General features: G+C 47.0%; 2 protein-coding genes across 2 annotated transcripts in view; both read right to left on the bottom strand.

Moving 5' to 3' along the window:
* Positions 1-23921, bottom strand: part of itpr2 (inositol 1,4,5-trisphosphate receptor, type 2) — a 387486-nt gene that overhangs the window by 95187 nt on the left and 268378 nt on the right. The gene's annotated exons all lie outside the window — the stretch shown is intronic.
* bhlhe41 (basic helix-loop-helix family, member e41) lies at positions 8999-15207 on the bottom strand. The gene is made up of 5 exons (XM_055652814.1): positions 15026-15207; positions 14053-14116; positions 13107-13214; positions 11520-11631; positions 8999-10182 (listed from the first exon to the last, which is right to left on the bottom strand). The coding sequence occupies exons 1-5, from the start codon at positions 15121-15123 to the stop codon at positions 9332-9334; spliced, it is 1233 nt and encodes a 410-aa protein (XP_055508789.1). The 5' UTR covers positions 15124-15207; the 3' UTR covers positions 8999-9331.

Genomic DNA, 23921 nt, shown 5'->3' with positions numbered 1-23921 from the left:
TTTTGCATTGCCCTGTTTGCAACTTGTAAACAAAAGCTGCTGTTGTTTAGATTGAGTTTAGAGATACAGCACAGAAACAGGCCCTTCGGCCCATCGAGACAATGGCGACCATTGATCCATCACCAGTTCACACGCTAGTTCTATGTGATCCCACTTTCTCATCTACGCCCTGCACATTTACAGGGGCCCAATTAACCTACCAACCCGTGTGTCTTTGGGATGTGGGAGGAAACCGGAGCACCCAGAGGAAACCTAGGGATGAACGTGCAAACTCCACACAGACAGACAACACCTGAGGTCAGGATCAATCCAGGGTTTCTTGTGCTGTGAGGCAGCGACTCTACCAGCTGTGCCACTGTGCCAGAGACCCGGGTTCGATCCCGACTACGGGTGCTGTCTGTACGGAGTTTGTACGTTCTCCCCGTGACCTGCGTGGGTTTTCTCTGAGATCTGCAGTTTCCTCCCACACTCCCAACACGTACAGGTTTGTAGGTAAATTGGCTTGGTAAATGTAAGAAAAAGATTGTCCTTCATGTGTGTGGGATAGTGTTAAAATGCAGGAATTTTTGGTCGGCGCAGGCCTGGTGGGCCGAAGGGCCTGTTTCCGTGCTTTTTCTAAACTTCCATCCCATTTGTTTCATGTATAAAAAGAACCTGCCTGGCAGCAGAAAGAGACAGCAGTGGAAATTTAGTTTAGTTCAGAGATACAGCGCGAAAACGGGCCACCGAGTTCGTGCCGACCAGCGATCCCCGCACACCAACACTATCTTACGCACACTAGCGGCGATTTTACCAAAGCCAATTAACCTACAAACCTGGACGACTTTGGAGTATGGGAGGAAACCAGAGCACCTGGAGAAAACCTGCGCGGTCACAGGGAGAATGTACAAACTCCGTACAGACAGCACCCGTAGTCAGGATTGAACCCGGGTCTCTGTGAGGCAGCCCAAGTTGGTCAGTAATAGCCCTGTCCCACTGTACGAGTTCATTCCAAGAGTTTAAAAAAAATCAAGCTCATGGTAAACACAGAGAATGAACGTAACGGGTACGTCGGAGCTGGGGGACGTCTCTCAGCAGCTCGGAACGCTAACAGCCGGTACTCGGGAAGACTCGCTAATGGCAGGTAAGCACGGGGTTGACTCGTGAAGATTTTTCAACACGATGAAAAATGTCCACGAGAGGCCCGAGTACCGACGAGCGGCCATTACCGTAAATCTCCGCGATCGAATCAGGGCAAACTCCGGGAGAACTCTTGGAATGAACTCGTACCGTGGGACAGGGGTTTAATAAAATCCAACTTCCCACAAGCAAACTCGATACAAATTGTTGATTCAAACTCCAAGAATCAGACTCTCAGATGAATGAATACACACAGTGAGCTGTATTGAGATATGAATATTTTATATATTTCAGTGAATGCAAAATGCAATGTTGCTGTCAACGCTGGGAAACATTGCATTGCCCAATTCCGAGTGTATTATGTATATAGTAAATAAAATATTTAGATCTTATTTTTGGCTTCACCAGTGTATATGGGTATGTAAAATTAATATAAGATTTCAGTTTAACAGCATTACTTTTATATTATACCAAGTGCCAATTTGACACATGTGACCACGTTGTGTGTTCAGCGTGTGGGGAAACGCTAAACCAGGCTATCAGGAACAATCACTATATAAATCCTATTTATTATGTCCTGTGGCTCTGAATTATTCATATCATGTTATATAGCTTCTGTGACAAGCATGCCATAATCACAAAGTTGAATGCAAAGTATTAATATGTCAGTATTATTTGCTGCAACGACACATACTATAATGCAAAGTTGATTTAAAATTTTTTTTTTACCATGTTTTCTTTACTCATTTCATGGCTTGAAGTTATAGCATCGTGGACAACATTGTTTGAATCATAATTCAAAGTAGAATAAAGATCACCTCTATTGAACAAACTAGCGTGTGTGTGTGCGTCTGTCTGTCTAAAAACACCGAGTCCTCATTGTGTAAGAAGGAACTGCAGATGCTGGTTTACACTTAAGATAGACATAAAAACGCTGGAGTAACTCAGACAGTCATAGAGTGATAGGGGGTGGAAACTGGCCCTTCGGCCCAACATGCCCCATCTACACTCGTCCCACCTGCTTGCATTTGGCCCAAACCTGTCCTATCATAGAAACATAGAAATTAGGTGCAGGAGTAGGCCATTCGGCCCTTCGAGCCTGCACTGCCATTCAATATGATCATGGCTGATCATCAACTCAGTATCCCGTACCTGCCTTCTCTCCATACCCCCTCTGATCCCCTTGGGCACAAGGGCCACATCTAACTCCCTCTTAAATATGGCCAATGAACTGGCCTCAACTACCCTCTGTGGCAGAGAGTTCCAGAGATTCACCACTCTCTGTGTGAAAAAAGTTCTTCTCATCTCGGTTTTAAAGGATTTCCTCCTTATCCTTAAACTGTGACCCCTTGTCCTGGACTTCCCAAACATCGGGAACAATCTTCCTGCATCTAGCCTGTCCAACCCCTTAAGAATTTTGTAAGTTTCTATAAGATCCCTCTCAATCTTCTAAATTCTAGAGAGTATAAACCAAGTCTATCCAGTCTTTCTTCATAAGACAGTCCTGACATCCCAGGAATCAGTCTGGTGAACCGTCTCTGCACTCCCTCTATGGCAATGAACCGTCTCTGCACTCCCTCTATGGCAATCCATGTAGCATCTCTGGACAAAAGGAACAGGTGACTTTTTGGTTCGAGACCCTCTCTCAGACAGAGTCAGGGGAGAGGGAACCGAGAGATATGAAAAGGTACATAGAACGAACAGACATAAAAAGTTTAAAACAAGATTCTTGATACTTTTGACAGATGAAGTCTGCAGAAGGGTCAACTGTATTCTCAGTCTGGAATCTGGGTCACAAGTGACTTATTGAGAGTCTGAGATAGAAAGAACAGGTGCAGCACAGAAAGAGTCTCTTCGGCCCATCATATCTGTACAAACCACACTGCCTATTGGAGCCAAAACCAATTTGCTGCCAGTTCATGTACCTGTCTAAATGCCTCTTAAATGTTGCTATCATATCTATTTCTACCAGCTTCCCTCCCCTGAGCATAGCTACCAGATCTACCCTTCCCGTGTAACATAGAACGGTACAGCACAAGAGCAGGCCCTTCGGCCCAGAATGCCCATGCTGAACATGATGCCAAGACCAACTCTTATCTATGTGCACTAAACCCATATCCCGGCATCCGTTGCATATCCGTGTGCCCATCTAAACGCCTCTTCAAAGCCACTATCGTATCTGCCTCCACCACCACCCCTGGCAATGTGTTCCAGGCACCCAACACCCTCTGTGTTCAAAGGTTGTTCCGCACATCTCCTTTATACTTTATGTTCAAGAAGGAACTGCAGATGCAGGAAAATCGAAGGTAGACAAAAATACTGGAGAAACTCAGCGGGTGCAGCAGCATCTATGGAGCGAAGAAAATAGGGGACGTTTCGGGACGAAACGTTGCCTATTTCCTTCGCTCTATAGATGCTGCTGCACCCGCTGAGTTTCTCCAGCATTTTTGTCTACCTTCCATGTATACTTTATCACCTTCGAGCTCTGCCCTCTAAAATGTGCCATTTCCACGTTGGGAGAAAAAAGACTCTGACTGTCTACCTTATCTATAAGATGGTGAAATAAGTTTGTAGACGCAAAGGACAGCGAGAAATTTAGAAAGTCGAGAATCTTTTGAATTCTCTTGGAGCAATTTACAGAGGGCCAATTAACCTACAAACCCACACGTCTTTCGGATGTGGGAGGAAGCCAGAGCACCCGGAGGAAACCCACACGGTCACACATAATTTTCCACTTTATGTTCCTCTAGCGTTTTCTCGCCCATTCTTCTTTCGTTTGGAGATACAGCAAGGAAACACGCCCTTCAACCCAACCAGCACACACCAGTACACTAACACCAGCCCGCACACACACACCAGCACACTAACGCCAGCCCGCACACACGCACGCATCAGCACTGGTGAGTAAGGCAAGGCAGCGCCTGTACCACCTCAGGCAATTGAGGAAATTCAGAGTGTCTCCGAGGATCCTCCAGTGCTTCTACGCAGCGGCGGTGGAAAGCATCTTGTCCGGGAACATTACCATCTGGTTTGGGAATTGCTCTGCCAAGGACAAGAAGGCTCTGCAGAGAGTAGTGCATTCGGCCGAACGCACTATGGGAACTTCACTCACCCCCCTGCAGGAACTATACAACAGGAGGTGCAACTCCAGAGCAAACAAAATCATGAGAGACCTCTTCCACCCCTGCAACGGACTGTTCCAGCTGCTACGGTCAGGCAAACGCCTCCGTTGCCATGCGGTGAGAACGGAGAGGTTGAGAAGGAGTTTCTTCCCAGAGGCAATTCGGACTGTAAACGCCCATCTCACCAGGGACTAACTCTACTGAACGTTTTTTCCTTCTATTATTTATTATGTAAAAGAAAATGTGTGTTATGATTGTGTTTATAATTTGTTTGGTTGTTTTGTTCTTTGTCTTTTGCACAAAAAATCCGCGAGCATTGCCACTTTCATTTCACTGCACATCTCGTATGTGTATGTGACAAATAAACTTGACTTGACTTGACACTAACACCTCCCCGCACACACACACCAGCGCACTAACACCTCCCCGCACACACACCAGTACACTAACACCTCCCCGCACACACACCAGTACACTAACACCTCCCCGCACACACACCAGTACACTATAACACCTCCGCACACACACACCAGGGACAATTTACAATTTTACCCAAGCTAATTAACCTACAATGGAGTCGCCTTTGGAGTGTAGGAGGAAACCGGAGCACCCAGAGAAAACCCACACAGGTCACAGGGAGAACGGACAAACTCTGTACAGACAGCAGCCGTAGTCAGGATGGAACCCGGGTCTCGGGCGCTGTGAGGCAGCAACTCTACCGCTGCACCACCGTGCCGTGCCGTGCCGCCCTATGCCAGTCCACTTGATTATATTCCCCTCATTGTAACCTACTCAAAGTCAGCAGAAAACTGTGTAATGTGTCTAAGATAGACACAAAATGCCGGAGTAACTCAGCGGGACGGGCCACATCTCTGGAGAGAAGGAATGGGTGATGTTTTGTGACTGTCAGAGATAAGAAAGTGTAGACAGCTCCACGTCCCACCATCAGATGGCAGTAACAGCTCACATTCTCATTCTGTTGACCACGGAATAACTCGGTGAGCAAAGGTTTCTTCAGTCAGACCGACAGTGGGCGCAAGACGAGTCTTTCAAAAAACAGCGGCACGGTGGCGCAGAGGTAGAGTTGCTGCCTTACAGCGCTAGAGACCCGGGTTTGACACCGTCTACGGGTGCTGTCTGCAGAACTTGTACCTTCTCCCCGTGACCTGCGTGGGTTTTCTCTGGGTGCTCCGGATTCCTCCCACACTCCAAAGACGTACAGGTTTGTAGGTTAATCGGCTTGGTATAATTGCAAACTGTCCCTAGTGTAGTGTAGGGTAGTGTTAGTGTGCGGGGATTCCGCGCTGTACCTCTAAACTAAACTGAACCAAAGTAAGGTCTGATTAACAAGGAATAGGTGACACTTTGGGTCAGACACTGAGGCATCATATTTGGCACAGACATTATGGGCCGAAGGGCCAATTTCACTGTTTAACTCGTTATCACCTATCCCACAGCCAACAATGGACCATTGTGGGCTCCACATTTCCTACATTATCATTGCTTTCTGCATATCTTCCATTCATCTGTCCTAATTACCGTCTCTATCTCTCGTTCCCCTCTCCCCTGACTCTCAGTCTGAAGAAGGGTCCCGACCTGAAACGCCGCCCATTCCTTTTCTCCAGAGATGCCGCCTGACCCGCTGTGTTACTCCAGGGCTTTTGAGTCTCCCTTCGGCATATTTATATATTTATTTTATTTTTTCACGTCTTGCTGGATAAGTGAAGGGGGCGCTGTTCTGGCGGCAGCCATGGCAGCAGCGCGTCAGCCTTTCAATTTTATTTTTTATTTTTAGTATGTTTTAAAGTGTGTATTTAGTGGGGTTTTTTGTGTTTTGTGTGGGGGGTGGTGTGGGTGGTGTAAGGGGGAAACCGCTTTGGTCGCCTCCTCCATGGAGAGGCGACTTTTTCCAGGTCGCCTCCCCCGTGGCCTACCATCAAGGATCGGCGAGGTCTTTCCCGGAGACGTGCCCGGGGCTTCAGCTGGGGCTCGCTGGAGGGGAGTGCTCCGTTTCACTGGCCCGGGGCAGCCGGCAGCCTGAATTCGCAGCCTGAAGCCGCGGTCTGCAGAGTTCCAGCTGCTGCGGTGTCTACAGCCCGGGATCCCTCATGGGGGACCCGGGGGAAGAACAAGCCGCCATTGCTGTCCCGCGGATAACTTCTACCACGGGCCCGGCATGGACTTACCATCACCCCTGGAGGGGAGCTTCGACCGCCGGCCCTGCAGTCTACGGTGCTTCTGGCTGCGGCGGGGACTTTAAATCTCAACCGCCGGCCTGCGGCCTACACAATCTTGAAGCCGCGGTCTCCGGTGAGGAAAGACCGATCCTGGACTGGACTCTGGACTCTGGTCTTGTCCATGGGGGGGGGGGGGGAATGGAGGAGGACGGCCAAATTTTTTGTGCCTTCCACCACAGTGATGAATGCTGTGGTGGAGAGTTACATGTTGTGTCCATGCATTTTAGATTTTTGTTAACCCCATGCTTTGTCTGGAACTGATTTTTAAATTATGTAAAGCACTTTGGGGTCAATGAAAATTGACTATAAATGTGCTATATAAATAAACTTATTATTATTATTATTATTATTATTATTATTATTATTAATATTATTATTATTGCTTCATTTCTTTATGTTTATGAAGGGTGCATGGATCATTCCAGGGATTACATGGTCAGAGGATATGGTAGAATGGAGTGTGCGTGAAATGGAAGCTGAGAGGATTGAAGATTTCCAACCTTCGCCGCCCCTGGTTGCACGTCCTCGGCACCCACTGCCCTCCATGTAGGACGACTTGCCCCACACATCTCCTTTAAAACGTTGCCCCTCTCACCTTAAACCTCTGCCTTTCAGTCCTTGACATTTCCACCGTGGGGAGCGAAGGGTCTGTCCACCCTCACATAATTCCATACACTTCCGTCAGGTCTTCCCTCAACCTCCGTCCGGCGTTCCGGAGAAAACCATCCCAAGTCCAAACTTGCCTTGTATCTGAATTGTGCATTGATGGTCACTCCAAGATTGCAGGTGAGTTGTGGAATCTGAGGCCGTTTGCCCAAGGGATTGGGTGGGCAAATAGATTTGGGGGGAAAATGTGGAGAGAATGGGGTTGTTTTTTGTTTAGTTTACAGACAATAGACAATAGGTGCAGGAGTAGGCCATTCGGCCCTTCGAGCCAGCACCGCCATTCAATGTGATCATGGCTGATCATCCCCAATCAGTACCCCGTTCCTGCCTTCTCCCCACATCCCTTGACTCCGCTATCTTTAAGAGCCCTATCTAACTCTCTCTAAAACGCATCCAGAGAATCGGCCTTAACCGCCTTCTGAGGCAGAGAATTCCACAGACTCACAACTCTCTGTGTGAAAAGAAATGTCCTCATCTCCGTTCTACATGTTGAAAAATCTTCACGAGTCTGCACGAGCTTACTGCGTTTCCCGAGTACTTGCCGTTAGCGTTACGAGCCGCTAAGAGACGTCCTGAGCTTCGATGTACCCGCAACGTACTTTCTGCGTGCTTACCATGAGTTTGATTTGTTTTTTAAACTCGGGAGATCCCTTGAATTACCTTGTACAGTGGGACAGGCACCTTGAGGGATTTTGGGCCAAATGCAGGCAGGTGGAACTAGTGTAGATTGGACATGTTGGCCGGTGGGGGCAAGTTGGGGCGAAGAACCTGTTTCAACACTGTATCACTCTATGACTCCATGAAAACAGCAGACCAGGCAGTATCTGTGGATGCAATGGGTAGGCGATGTTTTGGACCGGGACACTACTTCAGCTGTTAACTCGTAGAACAACATTGCAATGCAATGCACAACCCACACACATGCCCTTTCTTATACAGTTGAATTTCATCACAAGGGGTTCGTCCGTGACGACAAATACCAATTGCGCTCGGACAGTTGGACATTATTTTCAGTGCGTTCCATGCATTATTTTTACAGAAAGCCAAATGATCAATTTTTGAAAAAATAAAATCTGAAAACCATACTCAAAACCACTTGTGTTTTTAAATGCTGACAGTATTTATTTTAATAACTTATAACTGCAGAAGCAATAAGCAGTAAACAAAATGTGCAAACATTATTCAACATTTATTTATGCAAAAATATATTCAGTGGTTTTCATATTTTGTCCCTCCCTACAAAAATAGAATATCTGATGAGATTCATGTGTTTCCCCTCAACTATTTACACTGTACAAAAGATAAGCCACTTTGGGCAAATATATGCATTGACAATGAGGCTACATGTCAGGTATAGACGTGCACACAGTACACACAGCAGTAACGGGGCTGGAATGAAGGCAAAATCTGTCTCTTGCTTGGGAAGGGATGCGTTTCAGCTGATCCACTGCATCTAGGCCTGGATAGAGTGGATATGGAGAGGATGTTTCCACTAGTGGGAGAGTCTAGGATTAGAGGTCACAGCCTCAGAATTAAAGGACGTTCCTTTGTGAAGGAGATGAGGAGGATTTTCCTTTGGTAAATCTGTGGAATTCATTGCCGCAGACGGCTATGGAGGCCAAGTCAACGGATATTTCTAAGGCAGAGGTGGATAGATTCTCGATTGGTACGGGTGTCAGGGGTTATGGGGAGAGGCTGGGAGCGTGGGGTTGAGAGGGAAAGATAGATCGCGGAGTAGACTTGATGGGCCGAGTGGCCTCATTCTGCTCCGACCACATGGACGTGAATTTCAATAGGGTGGCAGGGTAGTGGGCACGACGTCAGGATGTGACGGGGGGGGGGGGAGGGGAGACATAACCTAACTGGTCATTCTCACAGAGGCTACGAGAGTTACCACGCACGTGGAACTTAGAACAGTACAGCAGTCAGTGCCACAGGCCCTTCGGCCCACAATGCCTGTGCTGAACACCATGCCAAGGCCAACCCTTATCTCTCTTGGCCTCCACAGCCTGCTGTGGCAATGAATTCCACAGATTCACCACCTCTCTGACTGAGGAAATTGTTCCTCCTCTCCTTCCTGAAGGGACGTCCTTTAATTCTGAGGCTGTGACCTCTAGTCATCCATATTTAGTTGAGTTTATTTTAGTTCAGAGTGGACTCGGGGCAGGCGAAGATTCCTTGTATCTTTCAGTCGATCCATTGTACACGGGAGAGGGGGAGAGGTGGTGGGGGGTTATGAGGGAGGGTGTGATAGGGTTTGGATGTGCTACCTATAGACTGTAGTAGCCTCGTGATGGGACTTGTGTCTCTCTGCATGCCAACAGCTGGCATTGCCGGTGCCCGCGGTGAGCAGAGTCCCACCATGGCATCCATGTCCGCCGATGGGATTTGTGTGAGCTGGGGATCGGGAGCCAACGCCGGGATGCGGGGATAGAAGAGCGGGAGGTGGCCGGGATACCAGTACCGCTCCAGGCCGCCCTTGTCCAGGGTGGGCGAGTAGTGGGAGGTGGCGGGCGGGGTGACGAAGTAGAGGGGCAAACAGAAAGGGGGCGTGTGGGTGAGCGGGGACACCCGGTCCGCGCCCACGGTGGAGAGGGCAGGGTCGGGCTCGGGCACTTTCACCCTCTTGGCCAGCGGCTCGTCGGGCTCCAGCTTAAACGGGTCGGCTTCCAAGCCTCCGCCATCGTTGCCCTCGCTCCTCTCCCCGTCACCGCCGTAACCGCTGTCCGTGTCCGTGTCGCTGCCGCTGGGCTCGGCGGCCTGTGTGTGCCGGATAACGGGCACCCGGTTCCTGCCGCCACCGCCGCGCCCACTCTCCTGGCGGCCAGTCCGCTCCTCGCCCGCCACCGCTTGCCCCTCTCGCCCGCGTGCCGGCTGCCTGCCCTCCCGCTGCCCCATCAGCTGCCCATCCGTCTGCTCCTCGTCACTCCAGCTCTCCAGTTTGCCCGGCTGATGCACATGCTCCTGGGCACACGTCTGCAGTACGCGCCGGGACAAGTCCAAGTCCGTCCGCGCACCTTCTTTCAGTGGAGCTTCTCCTTCAAATACAAACACAGCCCATTCAGCATTGTGAAGGAAGAAGCAACTGTAGATGCTGCTTTACACCAAAGATAGATCAGCCATGGTTGAACAGCAGTGTAGACTTGATGGGCCGAAGGGCCTAATTCAGTTCCTATCATTTATCAAGAGCCCCAACCCAAAACAACACCTATCCATGTTCTCCGGAGATGCTGCCTGGCCCGCTGAGTTACTCCATCACTTTGTGTTTTTTTTTAATGTAAACCTGCACCTGCAGTTCTTTGCGTCCAAATCTAAAAAAAACGATTTTCCACTGTCTAGCAATTATATCCCATTATGTAACTTTTCTTTGCATGCATATGCTTTACACAAAGCCACAAGGGACCATGTCAAAACCTTCATGAAAGTTTACATGCACCTTATCAAGTGTAGTCCCTCAACACGTCACATGTGCTGCCCTTGATTAATCTGTGCCTGAATAGATGAACATGTAGGATACTGTTATTGTGTGGGGATCGCCAGTTGGTGCAGACCCGGGGGGCCGAAGGGCCTGTTTCTGCGCTGTATCTCTAAACTAAACTAAACTAAAAACAAGGAAGCTCTTCCAAGTGTCCTATACTATATTTATCCCCAAACATTTTTTGTTCTAAAAGGGGTTCTCGATTAATCACTGTGCTGTGGTTGTTTGGGACCTTCCTCTGCCACACGTTTGCTGGATTGGCCCCAACGTTCAAAGCCGAAACTAAACTTCAAAGATATTCCGTCTCGGTTGAGCGTGGCGATGTTCCAGAGTTGTGCAAGGCGCTAAATAAACGCTTACATCACACTACACTCTGCAAAGATCAGACACAACACTCACCTGGATTCCTTCACTAAAATGGGGTCAGATTTTTGGAACCTCCCACCAGCACCTTTGTGGCAATCCTAGACGAACTGCGGAAACTCACAAAGGGAGCTCACCACCGCAATCTCAACGGCAATCTCAGTTCACCCAATGCTGGGCACAAAACGCCGCCCCTATCAGGTATTGCAAGACAAAAATGTGGCCATTTGGCCCCTCAAGTCTACTTAAACCTACAGTGAAACTTACAGAAGACAGACACAACGTGCTGCAGTAATGTGCCCACCCCCAGGGCCGGATTTACGTACAAGCTTCACAAGCTTAAACTTAGGGCCTCGAGATCTAGGGGGGCCTCGGCAGGGCTGGATTTACCTGTAGGTTTCATAGGCTGATTGGGAGGGGCCTTACATAGGGGATTAGGAGGGGCCTCACAAGTGGAATAGCCTAGGGTCTCTCTTCATCTATATCCGGCCCTGCCCACCCCTCTCATGGATGGATTTAAAAACAAAAGCTTACCATTTTGCAAGGCAATAATCCTCTGATGTTGTTGTTCTGTCAACGTAGTTAAAGCCTTCAAGTGCTTCAGTGTTAATTCCAAGATCACCGCTTTCTCCAGGTGTCCAAGTGTCTTTAGGTGGGAACAGAGAGGGAAAGGGATACATATTAAATTTGATTATCTCATCCCAAACGTAGATTAAACAAACTCCAATGTACTTCAAAAATGCAAAGCGGAATGAACAAGGTCACAACAAACTGCAGGTGCTGGTTCACAGAAAAGACATAAAGTGCTGGAGTAACTCTGCGGGTCTGCCAGCATCTCTGGAGGACATGGATAGGCGACGTTACGGGTCGGGACCCTTCTTCAGACAGAATTAAGAGGATTGATTCCTGGGATGTCAGGACTTTCATATGAAGAAAGACTGGATAGACTCGGCTTGTACTCGCTAGAATTTAGAAGATTGAGGGGGGATCTTATAGAAACTTACAAAATTCTTAAGAGGTTGGACAGGCTAAGATGCAGGAAGATTGTTCCCGATGTTGGGGAAGTCCAGAACAAGGGGTCACAGTTTAAGGATAAGGGGGAAATCTTTTAGGACTGAGATGAGAAAAAAACATTTTTCACACAGAGAGTGGTGAATCTGTGGAATTCTCTGCCACAGAAGGTAGTTGAGGCCAGTTCATTGGCTATATTTCAGAGGGAGTTAGATGTGGCCCTTGTGACTAAAGGGGTCAGGGGGTATGGAGAGAAGGGAGGCACTGGATACTGAGTTGGATGATCAGCCATGATCATATTGAATGGCGGTGCAGGCTCGAAGTGCCGAATGGCCTACTCCTGCACCTATTTTCTATGTTTCTATGATTGACACAAAACGCTGGGCTAACTCAGCGGGTCAGGCAGCATCTCTGGAGAACGTGGGTAGTTGACGTTTCGAGTCAAGACATTTCTTTAAAGCAGCACCTGCAGTTCTTCTTGCGTACGGCGTGCACAGCTTGTGGAGGAGAACTTGTTCTATTTGATCTTATTTGATTGTGTACGCTGGATTGATTGCATTAGTTGAAACAGGGCGGACCATGTGAAGGTTGCAATCTCCCACCCCATCTGCAGTTCCTTCTTACACATTAAGGGGACAGGCTTGTTTTAAAGGGGGGTTATTATAACAATATGAATTGATATTAGTGGAGTCTAAGATCTCTCTGTTGACTATTTTAATTATGTTCTTTAAACCATGAACTGTATAAATTAAATTAAATCACCACAACAAAATGTTCATGTAATTCTGTTTTGTCGGGGACAAGGATAATTTGCTTGTATTTCTACAGAAGAAGACAAACTTCAGTGTGTTACCGAAGGTAGATGCAAAAGTACTGGAGTACCTCAGCGGGTCAGGCAGCATCTCTGGAGAGAAGGAATAGTGACGTTTTGGGTTGAGACCCTTCTTCAGAATGAAGAACTGTTCAGACTGATGAAGGGTCCCGACCTGAGACGTCAGCCATCGTGTATCTCCAGAGATGCTGCCTGACCCGCTGAGTGACTCCAGCACTTTTGCGTCTCTCTCCCGGTATAAACCAGCATCTGCAGTTCCTCCCTGCCCAATATCTTACCGTCAGTTTCAGATGCTCGGGCAATTGGTCCTTGAGGTGCGAAATGCACTCGTTAATCCTGTCACGCCGTTTCTTCTCGATCAGCTTGTGCGGCATTTTATAGGCTTCCTACAACAAAATGGGAAAAGTCAGGAAATTCAGCAGAAATTGCAACTGCAAAGGCGGCAAAAATATTGTCTATGTGACATGTGAGTTGCATTGAAAAGTCAGTCACACTGCTGAATGTGCTCAAACGTGCAAGGGGGAATCTTATAGAAACATATCAAATTATAAAAGGACTGGACAAGCTAGATGCAGGAAAAATGTTCCCATTGTTGGGCGAGTCCAGAACCAGGGGCCACAGTCTTAGAATAAAGGGGATACCATTTCAGACTGAGATGAGAAAAAAACTTTTTCACCCACAGAGTTATGAATTTGTGGAATTCCCCTGCCACAGAGGGCAGTGGATGCCAAATCACTGGATGGATTTAAGAGAGAGTTAGATAGAGCTCTAGGGGCTAGTGGAGTCAAGCTATATGGGGAGAAGGCAGGCACGGGTTATTGATTGGGGATGATCAGCCATGATCACAATGAATGGCAGCGCTGGCTTGAAGGGCCGAATGGCCTCCTCCTGCACCTATTTTCTATGTTTCTATATTAGACTGATTGCTGAAAGCCACCAGTAATAGCCACAAGATAGACACAAAAAGCTGGAGTAATTCAGCAGGTCAGGCAGCATCTCTGGAGAGAAGGAATGGGTGACGTTTTGGGGCGGCGAGACCCTTCTGCAGACTTGACCCTGAGCAGCACCCTTTCCTTCTCGCCAGAGATGCTGCCTGTCCCGCTGAGTTACTCCAGCATTTTGTTTCTGCCTTCGGTTTAAGCCAGCGTCTGCAGTTCCTTCTTACACAGTAAAAATCATAAGCTGGGGCACGCAAACAGCGGAATAAATCTGCCACATCTGTACCTTGCTCTTGTCTTTCTTCGCAGCCAGCTTTGATTTGTACATGTACATGGAACAGCACTCGACCCTGTCAAAGTGAACGACATGAAAAGTTGAGGCATTGCTAGAAATAGTTCATGCACACTCATTAAGTTCAGTTTAGTTTAGTTTATTGTCATGTGTACTAAAAGCTTTTTATTGCATGCTCTACAGTCAGCAGAAAGACAATGCATGGTTACAATCGAGCCATCCACAGCGTACCGATGTACGATAAAAGGAATAACGTTTAACCATATAACAATTACAGCACAGAAACAGGCCATCTCGGCCCTTCAAATCCGTGCTGAACACTTATTTCCCCCCAGTCAGACCATAACCCTCCATTCCTTTCCCATCCATATACCTATCCAATTTATTTTTAAATGATAAAATCAAACCTGCCTCCACCACTTCCACTGGAAGCTCATTCCACACAGCCACCACTCTCTGAGTAAAGAAGTTCCCCCTCATGTTACCTCTAAACTTCTGTCCCTTAATTCTCAAGTCATGTCCTCTTATTTGAATCTTCCCTACTCTCAATGGGAAAAGCTTATCCACGTCAACTCTGTCTATCCCTCTCATCATTTTAAAGATCTCTATCAAGTCCCCCCTTAACCTTATGCGCTCCAAAGAATAAAGACCTAACTTGTTCAACCTTTCTCCGTAACCTGCTGAAAACCAGGCAACATTCTAGTAAATCTCCTCTGTACTCTCTCTAGTGCTAGATAGAATCAGAATCGCATTTTATTCGCCAAGTATGTTTTGCAACATACCAGGAATTTCACTGGCCAGGTCAGTCATACAATTAAAATCAACAGATCACTCAAAAACACATTTTAACATGAACATCCACCACAGATAGAGTCCAGCAAACCCCGACCAAGGATAGTCCGGGGGTCACCAAAGATCTAGTCGTTCAGATAGTAGACAGATGCAAAAAGGAGGAAAAACAACTCACCCGAATAAGTCCGCCTTTTGTAATAATTTCCGTTCTGTAAAGCAAGGTTGCAGGGCAGATGCACCGGTCTGCATTTTGTGCAGGGGTGCGTATTGCATAGTGCAGTTTAAGAGATGACACTGGTCGTGACAGAGAGAGCTCTGGGTGCATGGACTGCATCCGTGAGTTCACAGCTGTACGAGTGTGTGTCACCGAGGCTGCGAGCTCCCTCTTTATATATCCATGCAACTCGACACCAGCTAGCTGCCTGCAGCTTACTGTAGGCGGCCGGGGCAGGCGTGTCTGCAATTTGGTCACAAAGGGCAAGGGAGGGAACCCTCGGGGACAGTTCAACTCATGTGTGCTTCAGCGAGGAAGTGTCCAAATAAAAACAGCCCAACTTCAAAGACTGGGTGGAAAGGGAGCACAGGCAACGCCTAGGTGGCATAACTCCCACAGTTAGACACAGTGTTGCCCTGAGTTATGTAACTGACCCATTCTCCAGCGACAACGTATGTTTATTGCAGGGAATATTCTGCACTGCCTCTGCCCAGCGATTGCCCTCACCCCCCCCCCCCCCCCCCCCCCCTTCCCGTACTAATTAATTCAATTTCAATTTCAATTAAAAAAACGTTATTAGCATGATAAAATACATCATTATATTGCCAAAGTATTAAACATGACATACATATTTAAAATGCACAAATATAAATACAAGTATACAGTGCATGGATAGATATGTCCCTGTACATAAACTCGCAATAGACCTATAGCCCTTCATTGATTGCTACACGTTCTTGCAGCTGTAAGCAGTACAACAGAGTAGCAAGTTTAGCAATTCAATGTTAATTTCTTAGAAACATAGAAAAATAGGTGCAGGAGTAGGCCATTCGGCCCTTCGAGCCTGCACCACCATTCAATATGATCATGGCTGATCATCCAACTCAGTATCCTGTACCTGCCTTCTCTCCATACCCCCTGATCCCTTTAGCCACTAGGGCCACATCTAACTCCTCTTAAATATAGCCAATGAACCGGCCTCAACTACCTTCTGTGGCAGAGAATTCCACAGATTCACCACTCTCTGTGTAAAAAATTATTTTCTCATCTCGCTCCTAAAAGATTTCCCCCTTATCCTTAAACTGTGACCCCTTGTTCTGGACTTTCCCAACATTGGGAACAATCTTCCTGCATCTAGCCTGTCCAACCCCTTAAGAATTTTGTAAGTTTCTATAAGATCCCCCCTCAATCTCCTAAATTCTAGCGAATACAAGCCAAGTCTAGAATTTAGAAGATTTACTGTCAGTTAATGTCAATTAGTGTGTGCGTGTAAATCTTTACCAAAACCACGGGCTACGATCCTTGCAAGTCTGAATGTTTATTTTATGCCAAGGAAAAGAACTGCAGATGCTGGTTTACCCCGAAGATAGACACAAAGTGCTGGAGTAACTCAGCGGGACAGGCGGCATCTCTGGAGAAAAGGAATGGGTGACGATTCGGGTCGAGACCCTTCTTCATACTGAGAGTCAGGGGAGAGGGAGATTAGAGGGGGGGGGGGGTAAGGTGTAGAAACTTCAGATCAAAGTAGACGTTGATCAAGGGACAAAGAGGCATAGTCTGTAAAATGATTCAGGACAGAGACAAGAGACATTTATTGTCACATGTACAAATTGGTACAGTGAAATTTGTGGTCAAGTCAAGTCAAGTCGTCTGAGTCTGTAGCAAAAGTATAAGGAAGATAGAACATATAAAAGATACATGCAGGCGTAGGCCATTCGGCCTTTCGAGCAAGCACCACCATTCTGCATAATCATGGCTGAACCATCTAAAATGAACCGTTTCTCCAATCATCCCGTATACCTTCGTTAGCCCGAAGAGCGATATCTAACTCTCTCTTGAAAACATCGTGAATTGGCCTCCACTGCCGTCTTGGGCAGTGAATTACACAGATTCACAACTCTCCGGGTGAAAATGATTTTCTTCATCTAACTCCTAAATGGCCTACCCCTTATTCTTAAACTGTAACCCCTGGTTCTGGACTTCCGCCAACATCGGGAACATTTTTCCTGCATCTATCCTGTCCAATCCTTTAAGAATTTTATATGTTTCTATACGATCTCCTCTCATCCTTCTAAATTCCAGTGAATACAAGCCCAGTCGACCCATTCTTCCATCATACGTCAGTCCCGCCATCCCGGGAATTAACCTGGTGAACCTACACTGCACTCCCGCAATAGCAATAGTGTCCTTCCTCAAATTAGGAGACCAAAATTGCACACAATACCATCCAGGTGCGGCCTCACCAGGGCCCTGTACAACTGCAGTAGGACCTCCTTGCTCCTAAACTCAAATCCTCTCACAATGAAGACCAACATGCCATTAGCTTTCTTCACTGCCTGCTGTACCTGCATGCTTACTTTCAGTGACTGATGTACAAGGACACCCAGGGGACACCCAGGTCTCGTTGCACCTCCCCTTCTCCTAACCTGTCACCATTCAGATAAATATCTGCCTTCCTGTTCTTGCCACCAATGTGAATAACGTCACATTTATCCACATTTTACTGCATCTGCCATGCTTCTGCCCACTCACCTAACCTATCCAAGTCACCCTGCATCCTCATAGCATCCTCCTCGCTGCTCCCCCCACCCAGCTTTGTGTCGCCCGCAAACTAGGAGATGTCACATTTAATTCCCTCGTCTAAATCGTTATTATATATTGTAAATAATTTCACAAAATTCAGAAAGAACTCAGCAGGTCAGGCAGCATCTCTGGAGAAAAGGAATAGGTGAAGTTTAGGGTTGAGACTCTTCTTCAGATCCAAAGATATTAATTGTTCATAATTCATCAATTTATAAGTGGTAGGAGTTCATAAGGAGCAGAATTAGGCCATTCGGCCCATCAAGTCAACTCCACTATTCGGGGGGGGGGGAAACAAGTCAGTCTCAGTCTATCCCACAACAGATGGGGGGGGGGGGAGGAGTTTTACAGTTTAATAGCCACAGGGAAAAATGATCTTGTGTGGCGTTCTGTGCTGCATCTTGGTGGAACCAGTCTGTTGCTGAAGGTGCTCCTCAGGTTGACCAGTGTGTCATGGAGGGGGTGAGCTGTATTGTCCAAGATGCTCCGCAGTTTCAGGAGCATCCTCCCCTCCAAGACCAACCTCCCATGAATCCAACTTACCCCCAGCACGGAGCCGGCCTTCCTGACGAGATTGGTGATCCTATTGGCATCTGCAGCCTTCACCCTGCTGCCTCAGCACACCTGCTCAGCCTTCATGGTCAGGCATGACAAAGAAAGATGGATGCAAGGGCTATTTGAAGTTAGAGAAATCAATATTCATGGGATGGGTATATTTTTGGATATGGATATGACCAGTTTGGAGGGATATGGTTCAAGTGTTGGCAAATGAGACTAGTTCAGCTTCAACCCAACTATCTTCAGACTTTACTTTAGAGATACAGTGCAGAAACATAGAAACATAGACAATGGGTGCAGGAGTAGGCCATTCAGCCCTTCGAGCCTGCACCGCCATTCAATATGATCATGGCTGATCATCCAACTCAGTATCCCATCCCTGCCTTCTCTCCATACCCCCTGATCCCTTTAGCCACAAGGGCCACATCTAACCCTCTTAAATATAGCCAATGAACTGGCCTCGACTACCTTCTGTGGCAGAGAATTCCACAGATTCAAGAAACAGGCCCTTCGGCCCATTAAGTCCGTGCCGACCAGCCATCCCCACACACTAGCACTATTCTACACACTAGAGACAATTTACAACTTCACCGAAGCCAATTAACCTACAAACCTCTACGGCTTTGGAGTGTGGGAGGAAACCAGAGCACCCGGAGAAAACCCACAAGGAAAATGTAGAAACTCCATACAAACAGCTCCCGTAATCAGGATTGAACCAGGGTCTCTGGCACAGTAAGGCAGCAACTCTACCGCCAGGAAAATATAGGAAAAGTTTAGAAGGATTCAGCTTCATCGCAACCAGCTAGCTCCAACTAGTTGGGACTGAGTTAAGCTAGTCCCGTTTGCTATCCTCAGCTAACTGAGATGGGACATTTTGGTTGGCATGGATGAGATGGGCTGAAGGGTCTGTTTCAATGCTGCATGACTAAATGCATTGCCACAGAGGCTGTGGAGGCCACGTCAATGGATATTTGCAAGGCGGAGATTGACAGATGCTTGATTAGTGCGGGTGTCAGGGGTTATGGAAAGAAGACAGGAGAATGGGGTTAGGAGGGCGAGATAGACTGAATGGTAGACTGGACGATGGGCTGAATGGCCTAATTCAACTCCTACAATTTAACTCCTACAATTTATCACTGCATGCAACAGACATCATCTCTGCATTTACAGCTGGAGTTGTGTAAATATTTCGAAATGGCCAACTAAAACGTTTATTACACGTGCTATCGAGACTGCAGACGTGACGGTGGGGCTGGAGAGGACGGGCCTGGCAGCAGCCGAGACCCAACATTGACCCGTTCATGAGCAATTCAAGTTGTCCAACCTCTCCTCATAGTTAATGCCCTCTAATCCAGGCAGCATTCTGGTAAACCTCCTCTGCACCCACTACAAAGCCTCCACATTCTCCCTGTTGCTGGCAGAAACCTTGCTCAGGAGTTGACAATACAATTGTTGTGAAATAAATAGTGGGAGAGAGAGGGGGGGGAGGGGGATGGAAGAATGCAACCTTCCTGTTTCGACTAATGCAATCAACTCGACGTGCACAAACGGAAAATCAAATAGAACAAGTTGTCCAACAACTTTAGGCTGTGCACGCTACACGCAAGAAGAAGTGGGAGAGAGAATTTGACCACCTCTTGCATTCCTCAGTGGAGCATTTTGTGCAGAAAAGATAGCCAACCGGATCAAATATACCATGCATAGATGAATGAATAAATTTCTTGGCCAAGTATTCACATACAAGGAATTTGCCTTGGTGCTCCGCCCGCAAGTGACAACATGACATACAGTGACAGTTACAAATGACACATAAAACATTAAACATTACTAATGTTTATTCATGTTTAATAAGCATTATTATATAGTTACATTAAACTTATACAGTTATAATTTAGTAACTTCTTTAGTAACTTGTCAGTTTCTTTGTTGAACTAAATTAAGGCGCATGTTGCAATCAAAAGCGCTTGAACAATTGGTTGGGAAGAAAGCCAAACTTATAATTATTATACAGTTTAATACACATTTTTATACAGTTATTATACAGATACAACCAGCTCAAACTCAAGTACAACAGGTAGAGCAAGGGGGAAGATACAGAGTGCAGAATATAGTTCTCAGCATTGTAGCGCATCAGTTCCAGAGACAAAGTCCAATGTCCGCAATGGGGTAGAGGTGAATCGGACAGTGCCCTATCTTATGGAAGGACCGTTCAGAAGCCTGATAACAGGGAAGAAGCTGTTCCTGAGTCTGGTGGTGGGCGCTTTCAAGCTTCTGTACCTTCTGGGAGAAGGGAGAAGGAGGAATGACCGGGTGGGACTTTGATTTTGTTGGCTGCTTTTCCGAGGTAGTGTGAAGTGTAGATGGAGTCTGATCTGTGTGCTGGACTGGGCTAATATCCACAACCCTCTGCAGTTTCTTGCGATCTTGGGCAGAGTTGTTCCCAAACTAAGCTGCGATGCACCCCAACACTTTTCTATGGTGCATCTGTAGAGGTTTGTAAGAGTCGCTGGAGATATGCCAAATGTTTTCAGTCTCGTCAGGAAGTAGAGGCATTGGTACCTTCATAGCTGGTCACATTAATGTGGTCATTCCATGAAACATCATTGATAATATTAACGTCAAGGAACTTGTAGCTCTCAACCCTTTCCACATCTGCACTATTGAGGAATTCTGAAGGAGGGTTCTGACCTGAAACGTCACCCATTCCTGTTCTCCGGAGATGCTGCCTGACCCGATAAGATACTCCAGCACCTATTTGCACCATTGATGATGATGGGGGCATGTATACCACTCGACTCTCAGTCCAAAGACGGGTCTTGACTAGAAACGGCACCCATTCCTTCTCTCCAGAGATGCTGCCTGTCCTGCTGAATAACTCCAGCATTTAGTGTCTATCTTTGGTTTAAACCAGCATCTGTGGTTCACTTTGTACACGCCACGCTTCCTGAAGTCAATAACTAGCTCCTTTGTCTTGCTGGCATTGAGAAAGAGGTTATTGTCCTGACACCGTTCTCTATCTCCTTTGCCTACTCTATCTCCTCGTTGTTCCTGCTCCAGTCCACCATAGTGGTGACGTCTGCAAACTTGTCGATGGAATTAGAGCTGAACTTTACTGTGCAGTTGGTTTTAGTTTTTTTTATGTTTTAGAGATACAGCACGGAAACAGGCCCTTTGGCCCATCGAGTCTGCGCCGACCAGCGATCCCCACACATTAACACTATCCTACACACACTAGGGACAATTTACACCTACACCAAGCCAATTAACCTGCAAACTTGTACGTCTTTGGAGTGCGGGAGGAAACCAAAGATCTCTGAGAAAACAAACGCAGGCCTCGAGGAGAATGTACAAACTCCGTACAGACAAGCACCCGTAGTCGGGATCGAACCCGGATCTCTGGCTCTGCAAGCGCTGTAAGGCAGCAACTCTACCGCTGCACCAACATGGCCTTAAGTTGGTTGTGACCTTAAGTAAGGTGTGACACCATTTTGCATAGTTTGCACACAGGCTGCTCCTGAATTGCAACGTTTTGTGCCTGTTGCATGCCAGATAAATGGGTCAGATGCACAATTATGTCTCTCACGTTAAAATGCAGACTCTAACCAAAACAGCTCGTTGTTACGGATGTGGCAGTTAAGTAGTTAATCCAAATGTACGTTGGTCTGTGCAGTGGAGGAGGCATCATCTGAGGAAAAGGCCAAGAATATTAAACCCAAAGGATTCATATGACAATCATTTGATGGCATTAATACTCTAACGCCAGTTATTTGCGATCACTCAAAGAGATGCGGAAATTGGATGCATACAAGTGTGTGCGGTTTGTATCCCAAAAGTTTTATTTAGTTTTGTTTAGAGATACAGCGTGGAATTAGGCCCTTCAGCCCACACCCATACACACTTGTTCTATCCTACACATTAGGGACAATTAACCGAAGCCAATTAACCTACAGACCTGTACGTCTGTGGAGCGTAGGTGGAAACCGAAGCACCCGGAGAAAACCCACGTGGTCACGGTGGGAGCGTGCAAACTCTGCACGGGCAGCACCCAGAGACAGGATCGAACCCGGGTCTCTGGTGCTGTAAGGCAGCAACTCTACCGCTGTGCCACCGTACCACTCGAAATAATAGATTACATTTATTTTTGGTTACCAGAAAGAAGTTTTATGGTACTCTTGCCTTTCATCAATCAGGGGCATTGGGTATGAGAGTCAGGAAGCAATGTTGCAGCGGTATAGGACATGGGTGGGGTTGCATTTGGAGTAATGCATGCAGCTCTGGTCATCCCTCATAGATATATGGCAGCTTGGGAGAGGGTGCAGTAGAGCATGCAGCCTGGATGAGAGGGCATTACCTATGACGAGAAGTTGGACAAACTTGGATTGTTTGCTGTGAAGTACCAGAGGCTGAGGCGTGACCTGAAAGAAGTATAGAAACTTATGAGAGGCATAGTGTATTCAATCAGAAGTTTTTACCCAAGATGGTTCCCTCTGAAATATGGAAATATCAAAGACTGAAATGCATTGCTGCGACGGTCCGGGTGACACAGCGGTAGAGCTACTGCCTCACGGCGCCAGAGATCAGCGTTCCATCCTGTCCACGGGTGCTGCCTGTACGGAGTTTGTATGTTCTCCCTGTGATCGCGTGGGTTTTCTCTGGGTGCTCCGGTTTCCTCCCACATCCCAAAGACGTGCAGGTTTGTAGGTTCATTGACTTCTGTAGATAGTCTCTAATGTGTAGGATAGTGCTAGTATACCGTGGATTCAGTGGGCCAAAGGGCCTGTTTCTGCACTGTGTCTCTAAACTAATCCTAAACTAAACTAAACTAAACTCAATTAACAATCAATAGAGGTGATTGAACTGAGGTGTTAATTGATTGAGGAAAGACGTGCGTCTGTGCTAGCGATTCAAAGGCAGTAACATAGACAAGACTGGTCTTTGATGGGTCTTTAAGAGTTTAGAGATACAGCGCGGAAACAGACCTTTCAGCCGCCGACAGGCGATCCCCGCATTAGGGATCATTTACAATCTTTACCAAAGCCAATTAGCCTACAGACCTGCACGTCTTTGGAGTGTGGGAGGAAACCGAAGCACCAGGGGAAAACCCACGCAGGTGGGGAGGGGAGAACGTTCAAACCCCGTACAGGCAGCACCCTTGGTCAGGATCGAACCTAGTTTGGTTTAGAGACGCAGCGTGGAAACAGGCCCTTCGGCCCACCGAGTCCATACCTCCCCGCGATCCCCGCACATTAACACTACCCCACACACACCAGGGACAAAGTTTACATTTATTGTAACTATCTGCTCGTTTTAATGAACAAGAAATAAAAACTAACTCCACGATAAAGAAGAAAATTGTGAAAATTATACTTTCGGCATTCCTCCTTCTCCCTGCTCCCCTCCTGCAGAAGGTACAGAAGCTTGAAAGCGTGCACCACCAGACATAGGAATAGCTGCTTCCCACCCTCTTATCAGGTTTCTGAACGGTCCTTCCATAAGATAGGGCAGTGTCCCATTCACCTCTACCCCATTGCGGACATTAGACTGTGTCTCTGGAACTGATGCCCTACAATGCTGAGAACTACATTCTGCACTCTGTATCTTCCCCTTTGCTCTACACATTGACTTGATTTGCATTGATATATAGAATGATCTAACCTGTTTTTTGTAGCATGCATAGCATAGCTTTTCACTGTGCCTCGGTACAGGAGGCATTAATGAA

This window comes from Leucoraja erinacea, chromosome 22, assembly GCF_028641065.1.
Source record: "Leucoraja erinacea ecotype New England chromosome 22, Leri_hhj_1, whole genome shotgun sequence".
Lineage (NCBI taxonomy): Eukaryota > Metazoa > Chordata > Chondrichthyes > Rajiformes > Rajidae > Leucoraja > Leucoraja erinaceus.
This window is presented reverse-complemented; position numbering and strand designations above follow the sequence as displayed.

Excerpts from the sequence above, each read along its gene's own strand:
- bhlhe41 (XM_055652814.1), bottom strand. The coding sequence starts at position 15,123 with ATGCAATACGCACCCCTGCACAAAATGCAGACCGGTGCATCTGCCCTG. Across the intron at positions 14,117-15,025 it reads CAAAAGGCGGACTTATTCGG|GGTCGAGTGCTGTTCCATGT; the intron begins GTGAGTTGTTTT and ends TCACTTTGACAG. Across the intron at positions 11,632-13,106 it reads CCGAGCATCTGAAACTGACG|ACACTTGGACACCTGGAGAA; the intron begins GTAAGATATTGG and ends TCCCACCTAAAG.